Below are 19,369 nucleotides of genomic sequence, written 5' to 3' on the forward strand. Positions count from 1 at the left end.
ACATCAGTAAATAGAACTTTCCACTTTAGATCTATAATTTTCGCTTAAAATTAGGGATATGTAAAGTTTTCATGGGTCTTTATTTTGGGCGTTCAATGGAGATCCGATTGGAATCGAACTCAAGACATCATGATGTGCCGACCCAACATCTTACCAGCTTGCCTTGAACTCATTCCTGTTTTTATAGGTCTAGTCTTGGTCCATCTTCCTCCATCGATCAATCCAACGCGGCTAGAAATTTCAACTCTACATAACAAGTGGACAAATAAAAGAAAAAAGTGTGGTTTCTATAAGGTTGCAACCTTAAATAATCCAACTAAGGCGCACTTTCAAATTTTATCATAACTAGTGTAAAACTATCTCAGAATTATCTAAAGATCTATTTTCATCTTTAATTATAGAATTTTAAACTTTGAGAATGGATAACATTGAGTAGATTTATAAATATATAAAAATCTTGAAAATGAGCGGTCTAGATAATATGCTGCAAGATGCACTATTTTTAGGAGTTAAAATCTTTATATTTTTTTATGTTTATATATCTCAATACCGAACATTAAAACAACCTTTTCTAATGGGTTTGTTAGGTGCACCTTTAATTTTAAAATTACAACCTTATATAAACTTTTTTCAAAAAGAAAATCAAGGCATGTGTATTCTGAACCCAAATGCGCGAATCCTGTGGTCAAAAGAGAAAACAACGAAGGTGAGGTAGCTAAAAAGTACAAGGAGATAAGGGATGAATGGAGGCCTTAGCCATCGTAATTGATAACGACCCATGTTTTGGAAGCAAAACGTAAAGTAGGAGAGGAAAAGAGTGTTCCAAAAAGCTTGTAAAACGTAAAGTAGGAGAGGAAAAGAGTGTTCCAAAGGCAATCGTGCCGGCCTTTATAAGGGTCAACCTGGGGGACAGGGGGGTCGCGAAACGCGTGAGCGGGCGAAACCTCGGCCATCAATGCCAATTCCTCTCCCTCTTCCTCTCTGCCCCCCCTCGGCCTAGCCCAGATAACCAGAGAGACAGAGGCAGAGGTGGCGTTGGCCGCCCTCTGTGGCTACATAAGGCGCTGGGCCCGGTGCGGCCTGAGAGCTTGAGCGCATAGCTCCGGCGCTTAGAGTGCGAGAGAGAGGGGGAGAGGAGCTTTGGTCTCCTGGGCTAGAAGGGTGGGTTGGGGAGGATGAGTTTGCCTGGTACCCGAACCCGCGTGGGGAAATATGAGCTTGGGAGAACCCTTGGGGAGGGCAGCTTTGCGAAGGTGAAGTTCGCGAGGAATGTAGATACAGGGGATTGTGTGGCCATTAAGGTTGTTGACAAGGAACAAGTGCTCAAGCATAAGATGGTTGAGCAGGTTTGCCCTTATTGCCCTATTTCTCTCTCTGCCCTTCGGTTCTAGTTCTCTTACATAAGCAGTGTTTGTAATCTGAAAGTGATATAATACTTTTTTCCCCTCATTCGCATAACCGGATTCTTTATTTGAAACTATTAAATTGATGCTCGGGATTAAGATTCGCGATGTATTCTATTGTTCTTTGATGATTAGCATTTTTATATTCATTAAAATAAATATTAGCTTTTATATAAGGGTGCGGTTTCTATAACGTAACCTTAAACAATCCAATTAAGGCGCACCTTCAAATTTTATGATAACATCTAATTTTAGTGAAAAAGATTCTTAGGATTATCTCAAAATCTATTTTCATATCTAATTATAAAATTTTAAATTTAAAAAATGGTTAAAATCAAGTAGATCTATAAATTGAAAATATTGAAAATGGACAGTCTGGATAATGTATTGCAAGTGCACTATTTTTGGGACTAAATTTTTTTTTTTCTTTTCATATTCATACATCTTGATGTCGTCGATATGATCAATTAGAGGTTTTTTCAACATTAAAATAACATTTTCAGATGGAGTTTTGAGGTGCATCTGTAATTCTACATTTTAAGGTTGCAACCTTATATAAACTTTTTCCTTATATAAATATATATAAAAATTCCGTGAACATAATTCGGTGATTATGGTCAAATTATTATTGTTTTCTCGTGAGATATCCTCAGAAAATGACACAAGGAAACTTCATCTGGTTCTTTTTTTTTTCTTTTTCTTTTTTTTGGGGATACCATCAGGAATAAGAGGTCATTGTATGCTTTTGAAATGTAAGTATCTGTTAACAGGTTTTTTGGTGGTATAGTTGATGTTAATTTAGTGTGAGTGTGATTGATTCTTTTTAGTTTTAGCCTTGAAGGTCCTCTGAGATATTTATATACTTTGAGTTGAGGGTGCATTTTTTCTGCTTTGATCTTTGAAGTGTTGAATCGAGTATCATAGTTTCTGAACTCTATAAACCAGATTTTGTCAATGACCCTTCATATCTCTTCTCTAAAACTTCATCATCTGTCTTTCGCTTGTTTCGTTATCATATGAAAACCCAACAGAAAATTATGTTGTCTTGACTGCATGGTGAATCTGTTCGCAAGCACTGGAATTTAAGGCATTCAGTTCTTCTCTCATAGAGATCTGTTTCATGGAACATTCTTACCCTGAAGTTGGAAGTATAGAAAGTACTGATTTATTAGGATAAATAAACATTTGAAGGCTTGGGTCTTATTTAAAGTCTCCACTTTCCAAGTCCTCATTCTTTGTGTTTTTCACTTGTGGAAAGTCTTTTGTATTGAATCGAGTATATAGAGCTTTTTATGCACCTTGTGAATATTTATTGGACAACTTTTCTCTTTTAGACCAGCTTGGAAGATACATGATTTTAGTTGCTATATGTAGATTTGAGTTGGCATTTTGCATGGGAACATGCATATGACTTTCAAATCAAGTTTCCTTGAATAAGATGTGTCAATCCCTGACATAGAACACACCCATGATTATCTGGTTCCATCTGCTCATAGTTACTTTCTTTTGATTGAGTTTTATAAATTTTTTGTTCATGGAAGTGTATCCATGCCTATTTTACCTATACCATAGTACCTGCCTCTGCTTGTTGATCTGAAGATGTGAAATCACTAGGCAGAAGTAGCATAGTAACTCAGTCACAACGGAAGGCTGGGTGGGACTGCAGACTATGAAAGAGAATTGGATTCAAGCAATGAGTAATACTCAGAGTTTTCTTCTATTCTCCAAGTAAAATAATTCTTTTCACAGTAAGAAGAACTGAAAGTAATGAGACTTCAATATTGAGGAAGATCTGTTGTTTCAACAGTTGGGGATGCATTTACTATTTACCATTGATTCATTGAACAAATCCAGCAAGTTGAATCAAATGAATAAATAATTAGACCTTCCATGGCAAACATTTCAGTTGTGCTACAGATGTAGCCACTTTCTTTCTGTTTGAACATTTAGATATGTAGCCAATATTCTGCACATGTGGCCCTTGAATAACCGCACAGCTGATTCCTCTCTACATGTGGAAGGGCTCTGTGAATGATTTTTGTGTGCGTGTGTTAAAAGTTTGGAGTCGGTGATGGCTGATGGCTAAACCAGCCAAAACTGAGTTGACTCACCATGTTGAGGAGTTGCCTTGGCTAGCTTTTAGAAGTGGTTGGGCAAAGTTTACAAACTGAAAAAGAAAACAATGTCTTATTGACTGCGGTACCTTAAATACTTGGATACTTAATGCATGAAGGGATAGTTGCGCAAAAGGTAGTGCTAATTAGACTTTTTTGAGTTCACGAGTAATTGAAGAGTTACAGATCCGTCTGTATATTTCTTTAACATCATTGATTATTGGATTTGCATGCATCTATAGATATATCATGTGGAACTTCAGTGCAGTTTTTTATTTGTAAACTCCCTCTCACTCTCTCTCTCTCTCTCTCTCTATATATATATATATATATATATATATATATATATATCTATTACTAGAAACTTGACTCAAAATAGTTGTATCGTACATATAGATATTTAATTTCATTAATCATAAATTTTCTTTTCTGCTTGAGTTAGAATGTCATATTTTCTATTATAAGCCATAAAATTTCCTGAAAATGGAGGAGCTATGCACCCCACACACTCATTCCGTTTATATTGTTTGTCACTCATTTGACATTTATCATGAGGCTACCTTGTGTTTGAAGTTTTTTTGAAGTTCTTAGTCTTTGGCAACATTATTTCTTTGTAAAGAATAGATAAGCTTTGAACTGTGTTACATGTGGCATAAGTGTCGTGTCTACTATGTGTCCAAAATATTTTTAGTACTTTGTCCTACAAACTAGACCTGACCCAAATGCCCTTTTTAAATATAATATATTTATTGATGACCATACATATAATACGAAGATTGAGAATTTTTTTTTAAAGATAAACAAATAAAAGATATATATATATATATATATATCTATATATATATATTTAGGGAAAAGATCCTATCAGCCCACGCGCTGATAGCTACAGTGTCAGCCAATGGCCCAGATTGAATCTGGGCCAATCTGACGGTCACTGTAGCTATCAGCCCGTGGGCTGATAGGATTTTTCCCTATATATATATATATATATATGGCCCAGATTGAATATGGGCCGGTCTGACGGTCACGACTTCATTTCGTACGTGAATTTTCATTTTTTTTTTTACAAATCCAAATCACTTGAAATTTGGAGTGTCTATTCTTCAAAAAAAGAAGAATATAAAAAAAATAATTCGCAAAATATAAATTGACCAAAATACCTCTTAAAAATTTCGCTGGTATTTATATTTTGTGAATTATTATTTTTTATATTTTTATTAGGTGTGCCTTGATGAGAATAATGAACGTTTAAAATTTCAAGTGATTTGGATTTGTAGAAAAAAAATGAAAATTCAAATACGAAATGAGATTGTAACCGTCAGATCAACCCTGATTGAATCTGGACCATTGGCTGACACTGTAGCAGTCAGCCTGTGGGTTGACAGAATCCACTCCCATATATATATATATATATATATATATATATCTTAGGGAGGTCTACATTTGAGGCCATTTTTCTACTTAAGCAATGGATTTAGATTTTCAGGGAGAAGGGAAAAGACCTCCGCATGGTCTTCATCGATTTTGAGCACGCTTATGATAGGATACCTAGAGATTTAATTAGGTGGATGTTGAAAAAAAATGGAATTTCCTGATGCTATATTGACATGGTAAGAGATATGTATTAGGGAGCGCTAACTAGTATGCAGATAATTAGTGGAGAGACAAGTGAGAATTTAGTGGCAATATGCTTACATCAGGGATCAGCGTTGAGCTCGTATATCTTTGTTTTAGTTATGAACGAGCTAACTAGGCACCTATAAGATGAGGTACCGTAGTATATGTTTTTTGCAGATGATATAGTTTTGATCGATGAGACTAGAAGTGGTGTCAACGCAATTTAGAATTTTGGAAGGATGCTTTAGAATCTAAAAGTTTTAAAATTAGCTGAACTAAGGCAAAATATATGAAATGGAAGGTTAATAATAATAGGAGTACAAACAAGGAAGTAAGTAAGATTGATATCCCAGAAATTCGTAAAAGAGAGTATTTATGATAACTTAGGTAAATAATCTAGGAAAATGGAGAGATTAAGGAAGATGACGCACATAAAATTAAAGCTGGGTAGGCAAAGTAGAGATGTGCAGCTGGAGTTTTATGTGATCCCTACATACCAATGAAGTTGAAGAAGAAGTTCTATAGGATAGCTGTGGGACCAGCTTTGCTTTTTAGGGCGGAATTTTAGGCGTTCAAGAAACAACATACTCATAGATGAGTGCAGTTGTGATGAGGATGTTGAGATGGATGAGTGGAAAGACTAGAGAGGATAGAATTCAAAATGAATATATTCGAGGGAAATTAACTTCAATAGGTGATAAAATGAGGTAAAATAGACTTAGGTGTGCGGGCCATGTACAACATAGACCGAATGCAACACTGGTTAGGAGGGGTTATTTGGTTCAAGTAGAAAGCTCTAAGAGGGCAAGAGGAATGCCCAAATTGACATAGATGGCAGTAGTGAGAAAAGATATGGGGACTTATGGTCTTATTGAGAGTATGGCCATTTGCTATACTAGAATGGCGGAATAAGATTTGTGTAGCCGACCCTAAATAGTTGGGATCAGTATTCATAAAACCGGCCGATCTAACTGCTAACCGGCCGGTTAGATCGGAACCGGCCAGTGGCCGGTTTCGGGTTTGGTGATTAACTAGTTTTTTAAACTTTAAATAGAATAGTACTTCAAATTTATATCAAATACATGAGAATGGTGTATTGGTTAGTTTTGACGATTAGTTTTTACTTGAATCAGGGTTCGAATTCCGCCTCCAACGTTCTTTTTTAATGAAGTCCTTTACCCACTAACCAAATATGCCATTCAGCGTTCTTTTTTAATGAAGTCCTTTACACACTAACCAATATGCCATTTACTACTTAGTTGATAAAAACAAGGGCCTATATTATATATAACATCATTTTTTCTTCATTTTCTTTAAAAAAAAGATCAGTTTCTTAAAAAAAAAAAAGATCATTTTCTTTTTATACTACTAGACCCACTAACCAATATGGCATTTACTACTTAGTTGATAAAAATAAGGGCCTATCTTATATATAACATAATTTTTTCTTGATTTTTTTAAAAAATGTCATTTTCTTTAAAAAAAAGATCATTTTCTTTTAAAAAAAGAGCTGGTCAATTCGATTTTCTAACACTATTTTAATATTCTTTACGTTATGGTAAAGATTAAAAAAAAAATTTGGTCATTGATACTCACTTTTATATTTTCCTATCTTTTTCTAGAAAATTTAAAAATACCCTGGGCACAAATCGACTTGTTAAACATCCATTTTTTCATTAATTTTTAACTTCATTTGAGTGTGTTTTGTTTTAATCACGTTCTTTATATGTTTTTCATATTTTAGTGGATTTTTTTGTATCTTTTTCATTGTTTTAACACTTTTTTTTATCGTTCGGGACTTGCCTGGTTAGAACGGTTGAATCGGCCTGTTTACCGGTTAGGCCCGTTAAATTGCTTCTAGGCCCATGTCCGGTTAACCGTTCCGGTTTGATTTTGCGAACACTGGTTGGGATAAGGCTTTTTGATGATGATGATTTGATAAGCAAATAAAAATTTATTTTGTGCAATAAAATTATAAATTATTGATTTTTCTAGATCCAAACATTCAAATATATTTTGGTGTATCTAACAATAAAATGAGACAATATACACAGATAATCTATTAGCTTCTATTCCATAATTTTGTCAATAAAGAAAATAGTGATGAATGTTTTGGCTAACTTGAATATTTATAATTCAAGTTTCTTTCTCTACGAATTACTCTTGATTTTTATAGTCACTACATGGTTCGTGGTTAGTGGCTCACAAATCTTATCTTGAAGAATGAAAAATAAATGGAAAAGAGAAGTATCGCATGTTGCATGTTCAACTTAAATATATAAACTCTGTTTGTTGAATTTATCATTGACTACTAGCTTAATCTTGGGAATTTTTACATATACATATGATAGATTTGTCATATTTAACATAAATATGTAAAATTTGAAAATATTTGTTTAAGAAGAGACAAAAAAATGTTGCTTAGAGATTCTGTTATGTTAACGCTTTCTTAATTTTCTAGTTTATTATATTGTCCAAAACAATGCTTTCTGTTGTTAACTTCTATATACAATGGACCTATCAAGATTTAATCATTGAAGCTTAAATGGAACAATGGTGGACCTTACCGATTTATCTCATGCGATTGAAGGATCAATTCGTGGTAGAGCTATTTTTTTTTCGTAGGTGGCACAATAGCCGAAAGTTGTTGGAAACGATTCTGAATCCAAATCATTTTAGAAATCGAAATTGCAGAATCGTGGCCGGCTAAAGATTCCTATCTTTGGAATTGACGTTCGTACAAGAGGAATCATGTTAGACGAAATTCCTATCGATCAAGATTCGACCAAAATGGAATCAAGATCCTTATATAGATGGAATTGAGATTTCTATCTCTACAGAATCGAGTTTCCAACCTATTTGGAATCGTCCAATATGAAGTGAAAATATGGGGTAGTTAAATCTTAATACTCAAAGGACAAAGTTCTCTTGAATTTAATGCTTCAATGCCCTCGTTATACTTAGACATTAGAATCATGCATGTTGAGTATCTCTTAACTCTAAACATTTGCATTTGAAAGTTGATTCGAGTTACAAATACAAATACGTCAACATTGCATTCATCAGATTACTATTTGGAGCACCTGTAAATCATGGGAAATAATGTCCTCCAATTGGGTTTACAAATGACTGAAATCAGAATTATAAATATTTAAGGTGAGATTGCATGTACAACGAATCTCAGACTTGTGCACCGATAAACAACAATTTTGATTTCGTGGAATTGAGATTCCGGAATAGTTCTAATCGAGACTCTATGGAGGTCTAAGCAAGATTTCATGTTGATTAAATCGCAGTTCCCTTCACCTACAAATTGAGGAAATGTGGAATCAAGATTCAATAAATGTTGGAATTGAGATTCGAAAAAGTTTGGACCAAGATTCCATAAATAATGGGATCGAGATTTTGACAAGGCTTGAAATGAGATTCCTAAACTAAGGAATTGAGATTCCTGAGTTCCATGAAACAGTTTTTGTGAAGATTCCTTAATTGGAATCGCCGAATCGGGGTTTCAAATTGGAGTTGCGGCCTCAACAGAGAGATTCTGGTAACTATGATCTAGCCTGATTCATACAGATGAAGTGTCTATCCTGTATTAGGAACTGTTGAGACGCAACACCAAGCCAAATGCAAGGTGTCTAGGTAACACTGACTCTGAACAAAAATGAACCGGTTTGGGTACCTAGTAAGGATATCTTAAACCAAGTACAAATGCATGCTGAGAATATTTTTTTTCATCATTTTTTATTTTCAGTTTATATTTCCTTGAATTTCTTTTTTTATTATGTAATAGTTATGAAGGGTATGTAGCCCCCCATGTAAAATCACATGAACTACTTCCTCCTAAATGTTACTTAAATTTCGTTATGAAGTTCTCACTTAAATTTGTTCTTCTACCAGATAAAACGAGAAATTTCTACCATGAAGTTGATCAAGCATCCAAATGTTGTTCAACTCTTTGAGGTATAGCTCCTATTCCATTCCATCAATTGAGAAATCATTTTGTATATCTTAGCTTTGTGTTGAAGTTAACTGCCAAGGCTGTTTATTTCTTATCGCATACATAATGGGGGCTAGTATGCATTGCTTGTCAACCATAAGGAGAATATAGTCCACTTGTGGGTTTTTTATATTATACTTAATTTCATCATCATCATCAAAGCCTTTTTGCAACTAATTGGGGTCAGCTACACGAATCCTGGTCCGTTATTAAGGGCTATACTCTAAGTGAGGCCATGAGTCCCCATATGGCAATGCCAGAGCATAAGTAGATATCGGAGATTCCGGATTCATGGGAAGTTTTGGCAAAGTTTTGCGTTGGCTGCCTACTTGACTCAACTTACCCCTTGTAGCCCTAAGCTTGGGACGGGTCAAGGGAAAGTTTAAGGTCCTCACCTTCTTAGACCAAGAGCAATTTAATACACGGTTATTCTGTGTTCTTTTTTAAATATCAATTCACCCATTATATGATCTTTGAAAGAAAAAAGAATAATCATGTATTGCTCTATATGAGCAACCATAGATCTAGGAGAAAAACTCAATTTTGAGATAAAAAACTAAAATTTAAAAGAAATAACTAGATCTAGAGATATAAAAGATGATATCGTTTTTTTTTGAGAATAGGTTAAATTTATAAAAGAGGATATCACGAGGTCTAATAATAAAAACGTTACAAATATGATGGGATCTGAAGAGAAAACCAAAGAAACCATAGGACTTATTGAGGAAATAAAAAGACAAATTCCACAGGAAGAGTAGAAACCCGAATTACTAGCGACCAACATCAAATCCATCACTTGTGCAAGCAAATGAATCAAGGAATCCCAAAAAAATAAAAAATAAAAGGATAAAAAAAATCAAACAGAAGGTATCCAAAATAATAAAGAAATAAATAAATATAAAAAACTGAACTTCGCAGTAAACCCAACATTTAAATGAAGGATTAGATTTGAAGAGAGAAGAATCAAACTATGAAAGAGACTATGAGATCTAAAGACCCTCTAGAGAAACCATGTATCTAAGAAGAACTCAATTTTGTGATAAAACAAAACTAAATTTTAAAAGAAACCATTGGATTTAGAAATAAAAGGAGGACACCATGAGATCTAACAACAAAAAATAATTGTACTTTTAAAGAAACGATGAGATCTGAAGACAAAACCAGAGAAACCACAGGACTCATTGAGGTGAAAAAAAAAGAAGGCAAATTCTACAAGAAGACTAGAAACCCGAATCATTAGCAACCCAACCTCAGAACCATCAGTGGTGCAAGCAAATCAAACAAGGAATCCAAATTTTCAACGAAGGATTAGATTTGAAGTAAGAAGAAACTTTGGAGCAAACCCAACATTTATATGAAGAATTAGATTTAAAGAGAGAAGAATCAAACTATGAAAGAGACCGTAAGATCTAAGGGCCCTCTAGAGTAACCATGGATCTAGTGAGAAAAACTCAATTTCGAGATTAAAAAACACTAAATTTTAAAAGAAACCAAAAGATCTTGAGAAAAAAGAAGACACAATGAGATCTAACAACAACAACAACAAAAAATTATACGTTTAAAGAAACGACGGGGTCTGAAAGCAAAACCATAGAAACTGCAGTACTTATTGAGAAAAAACAACAACAAATTCTACAAGACTAGCAACCCGGATTATTAGCGACCCAACCTCAGAACCATCACTCGTGCAAGCAAATCAATCAAGGAATCCAAAAAGAATAAAAATAAGTCAAACAAGGGAATCCAAAAAAAATAGAAGATTAAATATGAAAAACTGAATCAGGCTTGGGTCAAGATGGTAGCAGCTAGGTTTTCATAGCACTCCATGCCAAGTTCCATTCCTATGTAACCTTGTCAAAAAAATAAAATAAAATAAAAAATAAAGAACTGAACTTTGATAAGATCTAAATAGAGAAATCACAAAAACAATAGATTTGGCTGGTACTGGTTCTAAAGATCAGAAAGAAGTAGGAGGAAAGAACTAGAAGGAAAAATAACAGGATACAATCATAGAACAGAGAGAATAAAATAAGAAATAAACAAGATTTTGCCCAAACTTGCTCAGATGCATTCCTGGTATAACAAGATCAAAGAAGCATGGAAAGAGATTAAGAAAAATATATATACAAGAAAAATTGAGAATGAGTGACAAAAAGAATATGCGATGAGATTGGTAAACTGACCCAGCTTGAGATCCATTCATCCCACAATCTGATGTCTCATAAAAAAAGTAAAGAAAGAAAAATATGGAACTGTGTACGGGTACATTCAACTTCTAAACAGTTTATTGTTTATGTCTTTTACAGGTCATGGCAAGCAAAACAAAGATATACATTGTGATTGAATTCGTTGAAGGAGGGGAACTTTTTGACAAAATAGTAATATTTCTGTTCTTATGTTCTATATGTTTTAATGTTTCCTTAAATTGGTTTACATGCAAAGATGTGGAATATATATGAATTTTCAAAAAGATATGGAGTATATAGTGAATGATTTTCTTATCTCCTTTTAATTAGGCAAACCATGGGAGACTTAAGGAAGATGAAGCAAGGAGATACTTTCAGCAGCTTATCAATGCTGTGGATTACTGCCATAGCAGAGGGGTGTACCATAGAGATTTGAAAGTAAGACCTAATTCTGAAAGCCATATCTCAATTTAATTCCATAAGTCGCATGAACAATTGGATCTCGTGTGCAAGTTTTGCAGCCTTAATTTCTTGTCATGAATTTCTGATGGGCTATCTTGCAGCCTGAGAATCTACTTCTTGATTCATTTGGGGTTCTTAAAGTTTCAGACTTTGGATTGAGTGCATTATCTCAGCAAGTCCGGGTAAGTAATCATTTGTATTTATGGATTCATTTCAAGTTCATTTTTCCTTTTATAATGTTATTTTGGAATCCGTTTATGATAGTTTTTAGGAGTGAATTATAATTGGTAATGATTTTATGCTTCATAGCATAATGCAGGCAATGACATAACCATCAGCCTAAGTTATTGGCAATTGAAGCAACCATAGTATTGTGATTTTAGTTTTCCTTTTTTTCTGCTATCTGATTTCTGCTGTGTGTTGTACCTCTGCATGTGCGCATGCAAGCGTGTTTTGTGTGTGTGAAACTTTTTGAATCTCTTATCCAACCAAAATTTACCTCTATACGGACAGGTAACACAACCTTGCTTAGCATTATCTTGTCATAGAAGTTCTCAATATCAAACGATATAGATTACGTGGGATTTACCTACAAACATGCGTGCCTGCATATGTGTATATGCATTCATCCATTATGAATATCTATTTCTGTGTATACATGTTAAAGACAAAAGAAACCATTCTAAAGTTTAATTTAGAGACAAGTTTTCAAGCCTCTAAACCATTTATTTAGAGTCGAATTTTGAGCTCTAAATTGAAAAGATTGGGATGCCATAAGTCTCATTTAATAGTATAAGACTTTTTATGGGATTCTGGGTAGTTTATGCAGATATAGGATGGCAGGAAGGAAGCAAAGCTGTTGATATAAACAATTCATTCCGCAAAAAAAGATTCCTCTAAAGCAATTCAAAGAAAATGTGAAAACGGTAGGCCATAAGAGAAATTAGAGTAGGATTCTTATATGCTGCCATTAGATATGATTAAGCTCAACACGCAACCCATGCAATGATTAAGCTCAACACGCAACCCATGCAATGCATGAGGATCAAACTCAATTAAATGCAGGAGGATCAAATTAGTGAGAGAGCATGCTCAACAAAAATCATGTAGGAAAGTTGCATTTGTTAGCCAAGACAACATAGTTGGTCAAGGGATATCCATGGTGCTTGTTTAGCTTGGGAAAGTCATGAACAGAAATGCCTTTTTTTTTAATTATTTGAAGATTATTTCAAGTATGGCAGATAATTATTTGAAGATTATTTCAAGTATGGCAGAGAGAGTCACGTATTTTAAATCTTTCTGGAGCACAGGTTACTGGTTTTTGGGAAATATATACTTTTGAGAATAATGAGATGAAATTTGGGAAATATACCTTTTGAGAATAATGAGATGAAATTTGGGAAATATATCCTTTTGAGAATAATGAGATGAAAAGGGGGAAGAATATGTGGTCATCGCAATATATCCCTTCTCTCTCATCACTCTACTAAAAAGAAATGCATGGAAGGTGGAAAGGTGATTGCTGCGACATCTATTCCATTACAGCATATTGCTTTTCCTTCAACATGGATTAGCAACAACCAATCAAGCTCTCTCTTATTTATGTATGTGAAAATTTTAACAGCTACAGGCCTAAACTATTCCTGATTTTTCTACCAGTGTCACAAGAAACAATATAAGCAATTTAGTCCCCTCTTTGTTGCGAAAAAGAAAAGAAAGATATGAAAATATTCCCTATGTAAAGTTTGGTTCTTTGCACTAAGAAGAATTATTTGAAGCCATAGTCAAATGGCCATCCAAAATACATTTCACTATACCTTCAAAATTTAAAGGGCAACTGGTTAAAAACTCGGTGACTGATTGATCAGCAATGCTTCATGGCATATTATAAAACTTTGAACTTGCAATACCTGTTACAGTGATGAATTTACAACATCTTCATGAGCAAGTTGAGGGCCTTCCTTGGTTTTCATGCATAAGGTTCTTATGTAATGCCTATCGATTTCTCCGTTTAATCTTGGTTTTGATTCTGCAGGTTTAGGTTCACAAACGTAAGCAAGTTAGATTAGATTATCTTTGTGTCAATTGGGAAGATAACAAACACTCTCCATTGCCTATTTTGCATGATGAGTGTGTACATGAGAAAACCATATTAATTAATAGTTTTTGGATCTTCTTTCAGGAGGATGGGTTGCTACATACTGCATGTGGAACCCCAAATTATGTTGCTCCTGAGGTAAAACAATCGTGCTCATGAGCATGTGAATATAAGTTCCAATGTACAGTTACATACAAATTAAGATGGGACCTATCAACTATGGGACAAAAATTCAAAACTGGAACTTGTGCTCTGTAGGTGTTGAATGATAAAGGTTATGATGGCACAACAGCTGATATTTGGTCTTGTGGTGTTATTCTTTTTGTGCTTATGGCTGGATACTTGCCATTTGATGAGCCGAACCTCATGACATTGTACAGAAAAGTGAGTACTCCAAGTATATTATTTCATTCTGTGTCCTTTCTGTGTACTAATACTGATGCAGATTATAGTTTATGTGAACTTCAGATATACAAGGCAGAGTTCACATGCCCTTCGTGGTTTTCTTCGAGTGCTAAGAACTTGATTAAATGTATTCTTGACCCTAATCCTGCAACTGTAAGTGTTATTAATACTGTATATTTTCTAGTTATGGTGCATGCTCTTGAGAACTGTGAAAGTAAGATTGAATACCATTCTGCTCCTTGAATGTTTTTAATATGCTTTTTTACTTAGTAGCTTCCAAGAGGTGCATTGCACAAATCTCTTGCAATTGGGCATAAAACCAGAAACAACAAAAGCAGAATTTTAGAAAAATAAAATATAATGAAATAAATTTAAAGAAAACTGATAAAAGGGAAATAGCAAAAATGAAAACAATAAAGAAGAAAAAATCTTGAAAATTTGGAGAAGAGCAAAAGGTTGTACCTAGCAAGGAAGGGGGAAAACAAATAAATCACTGACGTGGATGGAGAAAGTCAATGCCTTCCCTCGAGTTTATTGAAAGGATGCAGGCAGCAACTAGGTGGGTAGGGATTCTAGGTAGCAAACTTGGAGTCCTCAAAGAGTTCTAGACGGCCACGAATAGAAAAAACTAAAAGAAAATGTATCTTGTATTTAACATATAAAAAAAAAATGTATGTTGTACTTAATAAAATGTATTAATACTATTTGTACATGCATACATAAGTTATACACTGAAGTTAGTGCAGTTATGAATATTGATTGTGCTATTAATGATATTTTAGTTGACATAATATATTAGTGTATGTTGTAAGTACAACATCGATACATTTTTTTTGTGTCTATGAACATTGCATACACCATATACCATACACCATACACCATCAAATTGCCCTGTTGGAATTGTCAACCGCAATTTCACAAATTCTAAGCTCCCATGAAGTTTCCTTGAACATTGAACCCAAAGTTTTGTTTCAAATCCCTTTTTCCGTTGCAATAAATTTCGTCAAATCAGGAAAAACCTTTTTATAAGGATGTCTATTCTAAGTTCTCATCCAGAATTGGGTGAGATAATATTCACAACCTCCAAACCCCCCTAGGCCATAAATAAAAAAAAAAAGAGAAAAAGAAAAGAGAAAGATAAAGGAGCATTTCGAATCCCTATTCCCCATTAGGTCATAAAGGGCCCTAGACGAGAGTGTAGACATCCTGGGTGCCATTCACCATTCATGTGCCCACTTTGGAGGGCCCATGGAGGCAATTTCATCTATGTAGTCGCTGTGGACCATGGCAGGGTGGAATACTGCCCCTTGCCCTTTAAGTAACCACAATTTAACAGCCATGTTTGAAAATGCAAAGGCAGCCGCCAGGGAAAGATAGAGGGGGCCAACGGGCAAGGCTTGGCCATGGCACTAGGTGCCCACCTAGGCGGGCTCCTAGAGTAACCTCACCCTAGGTGGCTGCCTAAGAGGGCCTTGGCCTGCCTAGGTGGACCGCCTTGGATCCCAGGCAGGTGCCTTTCTGAAAACCGTTTAACATACTGATGCCGTGAACCATTTACTTCCAGCTGACAATATATCGGTATCATGTTGTGGTTGAATGAATCTTCAAAGTAACTGCAGCTTGGTTTTCCCATCCTTTGTTACCTTTTACATTAACTTTTGAAGACACTCTCCATTGCTCGACTTCCCTTTGGCTTACTCTAATTTGATTATTATATAGTGAATCGTGGTATTGATTTATTGTGTCCAATTTCTTGTTATATAAAAACCACAGTCCAAACAAAATTCATGCCTTCAGACGTGTTGCAATTGAATAGTTCAAACTTCTAAGTCCTTTATTTAATAACGCAAGACTCATTGAGATCAGCTGTAAAATGCTGTTGGAGTTTTAATATTTGAGTTCATGTTCTGGAGATGTATTTGCTGGTAAAGATTTAGTGATAAAAGGTACACCATGACATCAGGTGTAAAAGCTTACTAATAAAAATAATTGAACAAGATGTTCATATAATGGGGAACAATTTGATAATCTACATTTTGTTTGAATTGCAGCGCATAACAATTCCTGAGATTTTAGAGAATGAATGGTTTCGCAAGGACTATAGGGCACCAGATTTTGAGCAAGGAGAAGGAGTAACCCTTGATGATGTTGATGCTGTTTTTAATGGCTCAAAGGTAAGTATCCAAGTCACCTTATCCAAGGTTTGCATTTAAGGAAATCACCGTCAAGATATAATACCCAATATAGAATTAACCAAAAAAAAGAAAGGCTTAAATACAGATAATCCGGTACTGATCTCTCTCTCTTCCTCCTGTCCCCACAAAAGAGGAAAAACTGTCGGAACATATGATCAATGTTCCATTGTGCATGCTCACATGTTGTTCTCTTAAATTGGTGCCTTTCTGGAAACTAAAAGATAAGCAAAGTACAGGTTAAAGAGAGCAAGAAAAGCAAAATATTGGAATTAATTGGGAGTCATCTGAAAATCTAAAAAAAAAGACAATATTGGGTGAAGGTTTTCACATGTGAGAAGTGTCATGATTTGACAGGTTTGCCTCTAAATCATGGACATGACTTCGATACATATTTTTGGAGAGATGGACCTGATTGTTGGTCAATTATGAAATTTTATGTACCTCTTCTCTCCTTGTTTTTAGAGGATAAGAAATAATGTCTTGTATTCTCATATGGTTGAATTCTTGGGTTTCCAAGACTGAAATTCAACTTCATCATCAAATTTATCTTTGACAAGTACCTGCCAAACAAAGTATAGGGTTATAAATGATCATTGATTTTAGTGGTGACTTAGTCCATCCTAACTGCTACAACCGTTTTAACTACAAATTAGTTGAACTACAAAGTACTTGAACTATATGCTATGAAGCAGTATTATCCTTGACAGATTTGCAGTTCTTTATTTATCCTCTAAAGCACTTCAATTTCTATGTAGGAATATCTTGTGACAGAGAAGAAAGAGAAACAACCAGAATCTATGAATGCATTTGAGCTTATTTCCAGATCACAGGGGTTTAATCTCGGGAACCTGTTTGAAAAACAAATGGTATGTTTCTTAAATGAGGTTCAAAATATTTAATTTTCATGTGTTGCCTAACGTAGTTTCCTATTTTATAATGTGAGGCTAATTTATCTTTTTGACTGTAGTATGTTCTGTAATTTGTAGATTCATTATGTATGAATCATCATATTTCTTTAGGACAGATTATGGGCAAGTAGTTAATTCTTTCATAAAGTGCATAGCTATATAGTTGTCTATAATTCAACTAAGCAAAAACATTTTATGAAAGAGCCGATAGGATATTGTTTAGGATTCATACCTGGGAGGTTTCATTCTTTAAAATTCATGAAAGATAACCAGTCAGAGCATTCTTAATATGTTGTCTGTTTTTATTAAACTGAATGTAATAACCCTTGTGCAGTTCTAGAATATGCTATACCAATGCTGTAATTCCCATTACATGAGTTTGTTGATTATGTGTCTTTGATCTTCTAATGAGTTTTGAAGTGACAGGGACTTGTGAAGCGAGAGACACGGTTTACATCCCAACGCCCTGCAAATGAGATAGTCTCTAAGATTGAGGAAACTGCTAAACCTCTTGGTTTCAATGTACGCAAGCAAAATTATAAGGTACTGGTGTCTTGTTACTTTCCTCATAAGGATATGAGTTGTAAGCACAATTGCAAGGTGATAGAAACATTTTCCTTAGTGTTCAACTTGCCTGGTTGAGTGAATTTCAATCTTGGAACATTTAGACCAAAAATCCATTAGAGAGGGCATTTGATATGTTATACTTTCCTGTGATTTAGATGAAGTTGCAAGGTGACAAGACTGGAAGGAAGGGTCATTTGTCAGTGGCGACGGAGGTATAGAGATATATTGGTAGCATTTTATTTTAGTTTGTCTCGCTTTTCAAAGGAAAATGAAAGTCAGATGGGCATGGGATGCTTTAATTAAATCACATCTAGTTTGGGTGGAAAAAAGAAAGGCAAATATCTCTTCGGAATTCATGATTTCTCCTACTCTGTTCCTTTTTAAGTACTTTAAACTGGGGAGAACCCATACCTGATGTGCATTTTGTTTCCACCTTTAGGTATTTGAGGTTGCTCCTTCACTTTTCATGGTTGAGCTTCGTAAAACAGGAGGCGACACATTGGAGTTTCACAAGGTATGTCTGGTTGCTTTATAGCTTCTTTGGAAAAAAAGATATTTCATTATGATATAATGTTTCTAATTTGAATTGTCGCATGGTTATGTGAGATTATTGTTCCCACTAATTACAGTTTTACAAAAGTTTTTCGTCGGGGTTGAAAGATATTGTCTGGAAATCTGAGGCCAACACAGAAGAAACAAAGGAGGTGATCATCAATGCTGCAATTTTCCTGTTTGTAATATGAGTAATTTCAATGTGATAATCAGTTTCCTGGTAGCTTAAGATTTCTATTTAACATGGAAAATATATAAAACTAAGCATCCGAAGTAAATTTCCTCCAGGAGCAGGTTATAGGATGACGTTGTAGCTGAAGATGCCTTCACCAGGTGCATGATTGCAATTCCATTCTTGCGTGCTATTTATTTCCCTTTGCCCATCTTTCTATTGATCCTAAGAATAGGGACACCATGCAATGAACCCTTTTAAGATTTATTTGGTGGCAGAAGGCTTTGTTAAAATCTGCTTAAATGAGCAAGTATAAGATTGTCTGGGCAAGGAAAATTTGTTAATTTCTTACCAGATATATATCTTTTTTCGCCCCGCCTCTTTTGTTGAGCCGTTTATAAGGCACTCTATTTTGTGCAAAAAGGAAATAAATGTATCAATTCATTCCAAGTTTCATATTCGTTTCCCGTATTTGTAGTAAGGACTGCTCTTTTGCCATGGTGTCCGGAATATCGTATTTTGTGCCTCTATTAGGTAGTTTTCATGCTACAGCTGAACATACGCCCTATGTGCACAAACAGATATAAATGACAAACATGCGGTTTCATGAAAACTAAAACAGCTAAAATTATCATAAGGAAATGCTAATAGCAACATAATGGTATATTAAATTGGAATAATTCATTTATT

General features: G+C 34.7%; 1 protein-coding gene across 10 annotated transcripts; it reads left to right on the forward strand.

Moving 5' to 3' along the window:
* The first annotated feature begins 920 nt into the window (after positions 1-920).
* CIPK9 (CBL-interacting protein kinase 9) lies at positions 921-19,135 on the forward strand. 10 transcript variants are annotated; one of them, XR_016041453.1, is made up of 15 exons: positions 921-1,346; positions 9,035-9,097; positions 11,441-11,512; positions 11,651-11,758; positions 11,884-11,964; positions 13,965-14,018; positions 14,139-14,264; positions 14,333-14,438; positions 16,337-16,459; positions 17,236-17,346; positions 17,815-17,931; positions 18,111-18,167; positions 18,395-18,469; positions 18,585-18,659; positions 18,796-19,135. XR_016041453.1 is itself a non-coding variant. In XM_020668566.2 (15 exons), the coding sequence occupies exons 1-15, from the start codon at positions 1,176-1,178 to the stop codon at positions 18,811-18,813; spliced, it is 1,341 nt and encodes a 446-aa protein (XP_020524225.1). In that variant the 5' UTR covers positions 921-1,175; the 3' UTR covers positions 18,814-19,135. The 10 variants fall into 10 exon arrangements, 8 of the variants coding, with proteins under 8 accessions (XP_020524225.1, XP_088704160.1, XP_088704158.1 ...); XR_016041454.1 differs by having other exon boundaries at positions 18,802-19,135; XM_020668566.2 differs by having other exon boundaries at positions 14,349-14,438.
* The last annotated feature ends 234 nt before the right edge of the window (positions 19,136-19,369 follow it).

This window comes from Amborella trichopoda, chromosome 9 (genome assembly GCF_054954075.1).
Source record: "Amborella trichopoda isolate Santa Cruz 75 chromosome 9, AtrichopodaSantaCruz75HAP2 v2.0, whole genome shotgun sequence".
Taxonomy (NCBI): domain Eukaryota; kingdom Viridiplantae; phylum Streptophyta; class Magnoliopsida; order Amborellales; family Amborellaceae; genus Amborella; species Amborella trichopoda.